The sequence below is a fragment of the Prunus persica genome, chromosome G6 (assembly GCF_000346465.2).
Source record: "Prunus persica cultivar Lovell chromosome G6, Prunus_persica_NCBIv2, whole genome shotgun sequence".
In the NCBI taxonomy this organism is placed as follows: Eukaryota; Viridiplantae; Streptophyta; class Magnoliopsida; order Rosales; family Rosaceae; genus Prunus; species Prunus persica.
The window spans coordinates 21466255-21476341 of NC_034014.1; the positions used below are offsets into that span (position 1 = coordinate 21466255).

The following is a 10087-nucleotide window of genomic DNA, read 5'->3' on the forward strand; positions in this document are numbered from 1 at the left end:
TTCGCATCTAAGTGAGGATTGGATTGGCTCTAGTTTGGTTGTATTTATGTGTTCTGTAATTTTCTTGCTCTGTTGCTTGTTATTTTTGTTCTTCTTCTAGTAATTTTTGCGAGTATTTCAAAATACAAAAAGAAATTTTATTACTTAATTATGTTGAATTGAATTTTCCAAATTGTTTGGTTTGTTTATCTATTTAAAACTGAAATTATTTTATGTATTTATTATATATATGAATTATACAGTTATGAATTTATTATATTATATGTGTTAATATCTATTTGATTGGGTTTTAATTTTGTGTTATTGCTGTGGTCTTATAATTGCTTTTAATATCACAGTCCTGATCTTTTGAACTACAGGAGTCCAAGAGATTTGTGGTCACTTACCGTTGGATGTAAATTCAACGGTTCACTCACTCTTGCACTCCTTTTAAGAAACTTTTTTGAACCATTAGATATTATATTATATGTGTTAATATCTATTTGATTGGGTTTTAATTTTGTGTTATTACTGTGGTCTTATAATTGCTTTTAATATCACAGTCCTGATCTCTTGAACTACAGAAGTCCAAGAGATTTGTGGTCACCCACCGTTGGATGTAAATTCAACGGTTCACTCACTCTTGCACTCCTTTTAAGAAACTTTTTTGAACCATTGGATTAATATCAACGGTGAGTGACCACAATCTCTTGAACTCCTGTGGTCCAAGATATCGAGACTCTTAATATCATTTCCATACCGTTGGCATTTAAATATTTGAGTCCAAAAATTACTTGTGTCAGTTTTGGTTGACCAATTTCTGTTTTGCATTTGCTATATTGGTTTTGCCAACTAACTTAAAATTTTTATAGCTATTAATTTCTGAAAAATGGGCAGAACTTTTAATGTTCTTTATTACAATTGGTTTAATGCCTTTGAGAAGCAACCAACTATAAAAAGCCTTATTTTAGAGTATGAGAAAAACGTTGGAGCAACGTTGGCACTTTTCTCCAATTTGTTTTCTTTTATCAGGAGAAAGATTTGAGTTGTTTATTTGATCTAAGTACATTGCGAGTGTATACAGATGAGGGTCATAAGTTATTGTATTCAGGAGGGTAGGCCGCCATACAACTTTGCTACACCGAGGCATTGTCTCTGAGGGGCAAAATTTACATTAAAATCCATAATTTAATATATGAAAATCCAAGAATTAGATTGATTAGGCGGTTTGGATCATTGAAATTTTTTTTGTAGGGAACCTTATAAAGTGTCCCTCAAAAGAAGGAGACTATATATATATATATATATATATATATATAGTTCTTTTGTATCGGTGTGTATTATTGTTGAACTTTTTTTGAGATGTTTTTACTTGTATTGATAACAAAGCTATAATGCAACGTCTTCATGATTAGAAAAATTAGTTGTGGTTATAGCTTGTATTGTGTTTATACCACGTGACTATAATTACCCGATGATGACAGTAAAATGAAAAATTAATACTTAATAATTACCTCTAGTTGCTCCTGATTATGACTGACCAAAAAAGAATCAGCACCAAGCCTTTCCACTGCTTCTTTCTTCTTACTTGGAGAGGAACTTATCACAGTGACCTTCGCTCCAAAAGCTTTGGCAAACTTCACAGCCATGTGACCAACGCCACCAAACTCGGGCACGCCCAAGTGTCTGTCAAGCTTTGAGAGTCCAAAATATTTCAGGGGGCTGTATGCGGTGATCCCGGCACACAACAATGGGGTAGTACCAGCTAATGCCAAACCATTTGGGATTAGGATTGCATAGCTCTCTTCGACAACCATGTTATCTGAATACCCACCAAAGGCTCTTGAACCATCTTCATGATGTCCATTGAAGGTCCATAACATTTTGCAATGTATATCATTTCAATAAATTTACAATCTTTTGTATTGATTGATATATTATTCCAATAAATTTGCAATGTAAATAATAATAAAAGGTTGTAGGGGCTTTTTCTTTTCGGCAACTATGGATGGGCCTGGGTTGTTGTAAAGAGCAATTAGATGGATCTGTCCTTGTGTCTGAGTTCAAGGATGAGAGGTGATGCTTGCTCTCTCTGGATGTGTGTTGTCACATCCCGGGATCGACTCCGCCGTAGCACGATATTGTCCGCTTTGAGCCACCCTCTCTGCCCTCACAGTTTTGTTTCTGGTAACTCATGAGCAACTTCTTAGTGGGTCACCCATCTTGGAATTGCTCTAGCCCCAACTCGCTTAACTTCGGAGTTCCCATGACTCCAAAGCCAGTGAGCTCCTAAAAGACCTCGTGCTAGATGGAGGTGGGCATTTACATATAAGGCACATCACCCCCTCTCCGTTGGTTGATGTGGGATGTTACAATCCATCCCCCTTAATTATCACATCCAGAGATCGGCTCTGCCGGAGAACTATATTGTCCATTTTGGGCCACCCTCTCTACCCTCACGGTTAGTTTCTGGGAACTCATGGGCAACTTCCTAGTGGGTCACCTATCTTAGGATTGCTCTAGCCCCAACTCGCTTAACTTCGGAGTTCTCATGACTCCGAAGCTAGTGAACTCCCAAAAGGCCTCGTGCTAGATGGAGGTGGGCATTTACATATAAGGCACATCACCCATCTCCTTTGGTTGATGTGGGATGTTACAATTTACCCCCCTTAATTGTCACATCTCGAGATCGGCTCTGCCGGAACACAATATTGTCTGTTTTGGGCCACCTTCTCTGCCCTCACGGTTTTGTTTTTGGGAACTCACGGCAACTTCCCAATGCGTCACCCATCCTGGGATTGCTCTAGCCCCAACTCCCTTAACTTCGGAGTTCCATGACTCTGAAGCCAGTAAGCTCCCAAAAGGCCTCGTGCTAGATGGAGGTGGGCATTTACATATAAGGCACATCACCCCATCTCCGTTGGTTGATGTGGGATTTTACAATCCACCCCCTTAATTGTCACATCTTGAGATCAGCTCTGCCAGAGCACGATATTGTCCGTTTTAGGCCATCCTCTCTGGCCTCACGGTTTTGTTTCTGGGAACTCACGGACAACTTCCCAGTGGGTCACCCATCCTGAGATTGCTTTAGCCCCAACTCACTTAACTTCAGAGTTCCCATGACTCCGAAGTTAGTGAGCTCCCAAAAGGCCTCGTGCTAGATAGAAGTGAGCATGTACATATAAGGCACATTACCCCCTTTCCGTTGGTCGATGTGGGATGTTACATGTGTGATGATAGGTAGGAGATGCCTTTTTTTTTATAGGGGCTGGAAGCTCCTTCTTCCCAAGAAACCCTAGCTGGTTCCTCCTCAATCTGCCAAGTCTTCTCTTCCCTTTCTCTTTTCCTCCTTCGATTCATCCTTATTTTTGTGAAATCCTTCTCAGTCCAAACACACATAGACAAGATTTTTGGGAGCTCTAGAGCCTTCATGCAGCTGTTCCAGTGGCTATCTCCTATCTTTGGCTATTACTTCACCTTCTTTCCTCCTATATTTCATGGCAAGAGCTAGTGGGAGAAATCAAATGGGTAAGGGCGTTGGTCTAAATGGTGCTTTTTCTCCTAACAACCTACACGCGCTAATATCCTTTGGTTTTTTGAATGATCTACCTTGAGGTTTGCTTTGGCCACGTGTTGGAGTCTCCCAGCAGTCTACATACATGGGCAACCCTTGGACTTTGTCGTGGTTTTGGCCTCCAACCACGTGCTGGAGACTTTCAGATATTTTCTTGGTCATTTGGGCATTCCTAGGGTGATGGGTTAGTCTACTAAGGGAATGTGCCAACTTCTTAAAGTGATGGACAATTTTTATTAATGTGATGAACCAATTTTCTAAAGTAATGGACTACCTTTTTATGTCTTTTATGCTTACCCACATATTTGGGCTCAAGAAATGAGCTCGAGTTTTGGGGCTCCTAGGTAGCCCAAAACTTCCATTTCTTGGCTCATCAATGGGCCTCATATACTCATTACCATCCATACCACAACCCACTTAGCAATTCGCATGACATGTCGATTGGTGTGCTCATGCGCGGATTTCATCGTATTGTAAAGGACTATGGTCGAGTCAAAAAGGCGCTTGGTGGGATAATTAGCATGGGTTCATAAAGCCGGTGCATTTTATAGGCTTGCTACAACTCTTAGCGTGACAAGTTACACATTTGCTTGGTGTGGCACGTCGATCGTGACTCGTGCCAGAGTGTATGACGAACTTTCGTGAGCCCAAATCAAATTTCCTCTTAGTAAGGTTCGCATTAGGCCGGGTACCTCATTCCGGCCTCGGTGAAGATGAGGATACCGAGCCCTGTCGAGTCCCTCAGTGACCCAGCAAACGGCGAAGTGACCTTCTTCACCGATGTTCTTCAGCAAGGGGTTCGGTTGCCGTTGCAACCTGCCGTACAGAAGATCCTTGCCCAGATCGGGTATGCTCCTGGCCAGTAAAACCCCAACTTCTGGGTGGCCTTGATAGAGGTAATTGCTGCGTTCGGGATTGCCGAGGAGGGGGAGCCTTCCTACGAGCAGTTCTCATACTTATACAGCATTACCAAGTCCAAGAGCGCCGATCATGGCGGCTGGGTTCAGGTGAACTGCCTGAAGGCTTCTGAGCGGGGGCACTTCATCAGCTCGGTGCCGACTTATCAAAAGTCGTGGAGGAATCGGCGGGTGCTGTTCTCTGGCGATTAGGAATCGCCATCGGGAACACCCCCCCGGTTCCCGTCCCCAAGACATTTCAGATTGCCGGTAGGTTTCTGAAATACCGATTGATAGGCTGACTTCTCTTCTCTCTTCTTTTTTCTTGTTTTATTTTACTAATTTTCCTTCTTCTGATAGGTAAACTCAAGCAGCCGAGCCCTAAGCAGAGTGAGATCCGGCAGCTCGACAGAGTGAGGCTGAGAGTACCCGCTGCCGAGCGAGTTTACCCACGCTTCCTCTTCACCGACAACCTCGTCAGAGCCGGCCTCATCAACCCTGCCGAGAATAAGTATATCTTTCCTCTTTTTTTTTTCGTGTATTGCTTTTGTCTGCCGATTGACCAAAAGCTTTTGACCAGTGACGGACGCCAGGAAGGCTGCCGAGGCGAAGAAGATGAACGAGTCCTCCAGGAGGCGCCTTACGATGGGCCTGGAGGGCAAGAAGAAAAAGAGGTTGCCCGAAGAGGCTTCCGCTCGGCAGGCGGTGGCGGATCCTGAGGATCAGACTCTCGCCGATCGTATGCGGCAGCTGGGTGCCGAGCCTGTGGCAAGGCGGGTCAGAGATGAGAACTCCGCACCGAGGCGGATGGGTATGGAAAACGCTGCTTCCAAGGCTGTCGGCAAACGGCCGGAGACGGGCTCGGTGGAGACGGTCGATCTGGAGGCCGAGCTAGTCTCCAAGCGCCCTCGCCAGTCGGAGGTCCCGAGGGCCGTCCTTGCGGTGGAGGACGAGGATGGTCCTTCCGAGGCTGTCACCATTGCCTGCCCGGCGAAGACGGTCCAGTTCGTCAACCATATGATCCTCGGCTCTCAGATGGAACTGCCGGAGATCGACGAACTACCGAAGAAGTTTTTTCGGGAGGAGGCTGGACGCGCCTTCCGGCTTCAGGCCTCGGTAAGATTGTCTTTCTTCCTTCGTCCTTTTATTTTTTTAAGTGGGGCACGCTTCTGACTTTGTTTGTTTTCTGCAGGCGTCCATGGACATGTGACTCTGTGTCAAGCGGGCCATTGCTGCTACCGAGCGTGCCAAGAAGGCGTACGAGGACGGTAGGGCCAAGGTTGCCGAGGCTGGCAAAGCGCTCCAGGAGCATGCCCACCTGCTGAAGGAGAAAGAGTCTGCCGAACGGCAGGTTCTCGCTTCGGAGGAGAAGGTGGAGGAGATGAGGGGTCTCCTGGAGGCAGCGCTGGCGATAGCGAGGGATGCCGAGGCCGCCAAAGAGGCAGTGTAGGTGGCCTTGGAGGAGTCGGAGAGGGCCAAGGCTGCGAAGATCGAGGCTACCGTTCAGTCAACCATCCGGGGGTACCGCTCGTCTGAAAAGTTCAGTGTTCTCCTGGATAAGGAAGTGGGCTCGGAGATGGCGGACCTGTTGTACCGATTCAAACGGTACAACCCTGGTAAAAGCTGAACCTGAACTTCATCGCCGACCCTCCCCCCCTACCGGAAGGGATAACTGAGGAAATGATCGAGGACTACGAGGGGGAGGACGCTGCCGAAGGCTATGGTTCTGCCGAGGCTGCCGCCGCCGAGGAATCTTTTGGCTCCCTGCCGTGTATTTGTAATAGTTGTATTAGTTTTTTTTTTCTTAATTTCATGTACTGAACATATTGATGCCAAGGGCATCTTTAATTCAAATGCATGTTTTTATCTACTGTTGTTTGAACAATCTGAGTTTGTTTCAATTGCCGATCGTACTTATTGCCGAAAGGTTCGGTATAGGATTTATAACGTTAAAGGGACATTTCGAAATTGATAAGTTTCGATGGAATCTGTAGGGTATCAATTTCGAAAAACATTTATTGACGTAGGCTAATAAAGATGCCTTAGAAAGTTAACTTGCCACTATTGGCAGCCGTGGGCTAGTAGAGCAATTTTATTAATCTCTGCCGAAGGGCAGATACATTCCAATCGGTTACAACTTTGTCCTACCGTAGGCTAGGTTACAACTTTGTCCTACCGTAGGCTAGGTTACTTGAAATAGTATTTGAGATGTTCCACGTTCCAAGGATGACCGAAGGTCTTGCCGTTGGAGTCTCTTAGGCAGTAGGTTCCCGATCGAAGGATACCGATGATCTCATAGGGTCCTTCCCAGGAAGGTCCGAGAGTCCCTTCCGTGGCATCCTTGATTGCTAGGGATACCTTTCGCATGACCCAGTCTCCGATTCGGAATGAGCGGTGTTTGACCCTAGAGTCGTAATACCGAGAGACACGTTGCTTGTAGGCTTCATTCCAAAGGTTGGCACGTGCCCGGTGCTCTTCAAGAAGATCGAGACTTAGAGAAAGTGCTTCTTCATTCGGCTTCGGTGCGAAGGTTTCCGTTCGGTACGAAGGTTTCCGTTCGGTAGGAAGGTTCGCCAATTTCCACAAGCACCACGGCTTCCGAACCGAAAGCCAAAGAGAAAGGGGTCTCTCCCGTGGACGTTCGGTAAGATGTCCGAATGGCCCAGAGTGCTTCGGGAAGCTTTTCTGGCCAGGCTCCTTTGGCTTTGTCCAACTGCCGTTTCAGTAGTTTCTTGATGATTTTGTTTATTGCTTCCACCTGACCGTTTGACTGGGGATGGGCCGGTGATGCGAAAAACAAGTTGATTTTTAGGCGGGTGCAAAATTGCCTGAAGAGTTCCGAATCGAACTGCCTGCCGTTGTCGGTAACGATTGCATACGGGATACCGAACCTGCAACAAATGTGAGTCCAGACGAAGTCTTCCACTCTTGCTGCCGTTATGGTTGCCAGAGGTTCGGCTTCTACCCATTTGATGAAATAGTCGACGACAACCACTGCGTATTTCACCTGGCCTTTGCCCTGCGGCATCGGACCGATCAAGTCCAGTCCCCATTGTGAGAAAGGCCAAGGACTCACGATCTGTGTCAGAGGTTCGGCAGGGATGTGCGGTATGCTACCGAAACGCTGGCATTTATCACACTTTTTCACTAGCGAATTAGCGTCCTGGTGCATGGTCGGCCAAAAGTATCCCTGCCGGAAGGCTTTGTGGGCAAGTGACCGAGACCCGGAATGGTCGCCGCACACACTGTTATGGATCTCCCAAAGGACGTAGTCCCCCTGTTCTGCCGTAAGGCATTTGAGATATGGAGTTGTGTAGCCACGTTTGTACAGGACGTCGTTGATGAAGGTGTACCTTGCTGATTGGTACCTAAGCTTTCGGGCCTGGGGCTTGTCTTCTAGAAGGGTGCCGTTGGTCAGGTACGAGTAGATAGGAGACATCCATGTATCTTCGTACCGTACGGTACATGTTTCGGAGGCTACCGTGCTCGGTTGGGCAAGAATCTCCACTGGCACCTTTCTTCCGATTTTGTCGTTGATTGCCGAAGCCAGACGTGCCAATGCATCGGCATGGCTATTTTCGCTCCTGGGATGCTTGATCTTGTAAGCTCGGAAGCTTTGGAGCAGCTGGTGGGTAGACGAAAGGTAGGCGTGCATGAAGGCGTCCCTGGCCGCGAAGTCTGCCGTTACCTGGTTCACAATGAGCTGGGAGTCGCTGTGAATTCTGATTTGTTTGGCATTCATGCTCTTGGCTAATCGAAGGCCGGCCAAGAGAGCCTCATATTCCGCTTCATTATTGGAGGTTCGAAAGTCGAATCGGAGGGCGTACTCGATCTTGAGTCCATCCGGTGTTGTCAGTACCAAGCCTGCTCCGCACCCTTATTGGTTTGCCGAGCCGTCGACGTGCAAACTCCATACGGGAGTTGAGGTGTCAAAGCGTTCGGTGTCAAGTTCCTCCGGCAACCCGGTCTCGGGTACCTCCTGTGCTGTTGATGGGGTGAGCTCGGAGATGAAATCGGCAATGGCTTGACCCTTTTCGGCGGGCCGTGGCATGAATTGTATATCGAACTCTCCGAGTTCGATCGCCTACTTGATCAATCGGCCAGAAGTCTCTGGTTTTTGGAGCACCTGCCGGAGCGGTTGGTTAGTCAGAACTTTGATCCCGTGTGCTTGGAAGTATGGCCGAAGTCTTCGTGCCGAGACCACCAGGGCTAGTGCAAGCTGCTCTAATGGGGGATACCGAAGTTCAGCACTCTGGAGTGCCTTACTGACATAGAAAATCAGTATCTGCTTTTTGTGGTTTTCGAATCAATATCGAACTGACGGCAGTGCTAGATACCGAAAGGTATAGGGAGAGAATCTCCCCAGGTAGTGGTTTTGATAGAATGGGTGCTTTGCTCATGTAGTCCTTTAAGTCTTGAAACGCTTTATCACATTCGGCAGTCCATATGATATTCCGTTTGCCCCCTTTCAAGGCTTTAAAGAACGGTACACATTTGTCGGTGGCCTTGGATATGAAGCGAGTCAAGGCTGCCACGCGTCCGGTAAGGCTTTGAATGTCCTTCATTGTCTTCGGCCTCTCCATGTCGATGATTGTCTTTATTTCTTCGGGATTCGCTTCGATACCCCTGTGACTAATCATGAATCCGAGGAATTTCCCGGAAGATACACCGAAGGCGCATTTCATCGGGTTCAGCCTCATCTGGTAGTCTTTCAGTATGCCGAACATGATTGACAAATTGTGCAGATGTTCTTCGGCAGTTCTGCTCTTTACCAACATGTCATCGACGTAAACCTCCATGATGCTGCCGATGTATTTGGCAAAAATTCTGTTGACAAGCCTCTAATATGTTGCCCCTGCGTTCTTCAGGCCGAACGGCATGACATTGTAACAGTACAACCCTCTGTCCGTTATGAAGGCGGTGTGTTCGCTGTCGGGAGGGTGCATGAATATCTGATTGTATCCCGAATAGGCGTCCATGAAGCTGAGCAGTTCGTGTCCGGCGGTGGCGTCCACGAGCTGGTCTATCCTCGGCAACGGAAAGCTGTCCTTCGGGCAGGCCTTGTTTATATCGGTATAGTCTTGGCACATTCGCCACCCGCCTGTAGTTTTTCGGACCATTACCTAATTTGCCAACCATACTGGATATGTAGCCTCCCTGATGAAGCCGATAGTTTGAAGTTTGTCAACCTCCTTACGCATGGCTTCGTATCGCTCGGTATCGTACTAACGGCGCTTCTGTCTTACAGGCTTATAAGCGGGAGAGATGCTGAGTTTATGGCTGATGACCTCTGGGGCGATGCCGAGCATGTCTTCGTAGGACCATGCGAATACTTCCGAATGGTTCCGCAAGAAATTTATGAATTGCGTTCAGAGGGCAGGAGCGAGTCTGGTGCCGATTCTAACCCGACGATCGGGCTGCTCCTCGCTCAAGGTTATCCTCTCCAGTTCTTCGGCGGGTTGTGTGTGAGGAGTCGGGGACTCATCTCTTGGGTCGTCAACTGGTCCTGTACCGTTCGGTACCCCTTGGACAGACATGGTTTCGCCAGGGAGTTGGAAAGAAGTTGACTTCAGGGCCGTGGCGTAGCAAGTCCGCGCGCTTAGCTGATTTCCCCGGACAGCCCCGGTGCCGTTGGGGG

General features: G+C 47.3%; 1 protein-coding gene across 1 annotated transcript; it reads right to left on the reverse strand.

The window, feature by feature from the left end:
- On the reverse strand, nucleotides 1087-1862 carry LOC18773946 (probable mannitol dehydrogenase). Its single transcript, XM_020565839.1, has 2 exons — nucleotides 1494-1862; nucleotides 1087-1134 (listed from the first exon to the last, which is right to left on the reverse strand). The coding sequence occupies exons 1-2, from the start codon at nucleotides 1860-1862 to the stop codon at nucleotides 1087-1089; spliced, it is 417 nt and encodes a 138-aa protein (XP_020421428.1).

What these genes read in the sequence shown, in the direction of transcription:
- LOC18773946 (XM_020565839.1), bottom strand. Translation starts at nt 1,862, where the DNA reads ATGTTATGGACCTTCAATGGACATCATGAAGATGGTTCAAGAGCCTTT. An exon ending in ATAATCAGGAGCAACTAGAG is followed by an intron (nt 1,135 to 1,493) that starts GTAATTATTAAG and finishes TTTGCCCCTCAG; the next exon opens with AGACAATGCCTCGGTGTAGC.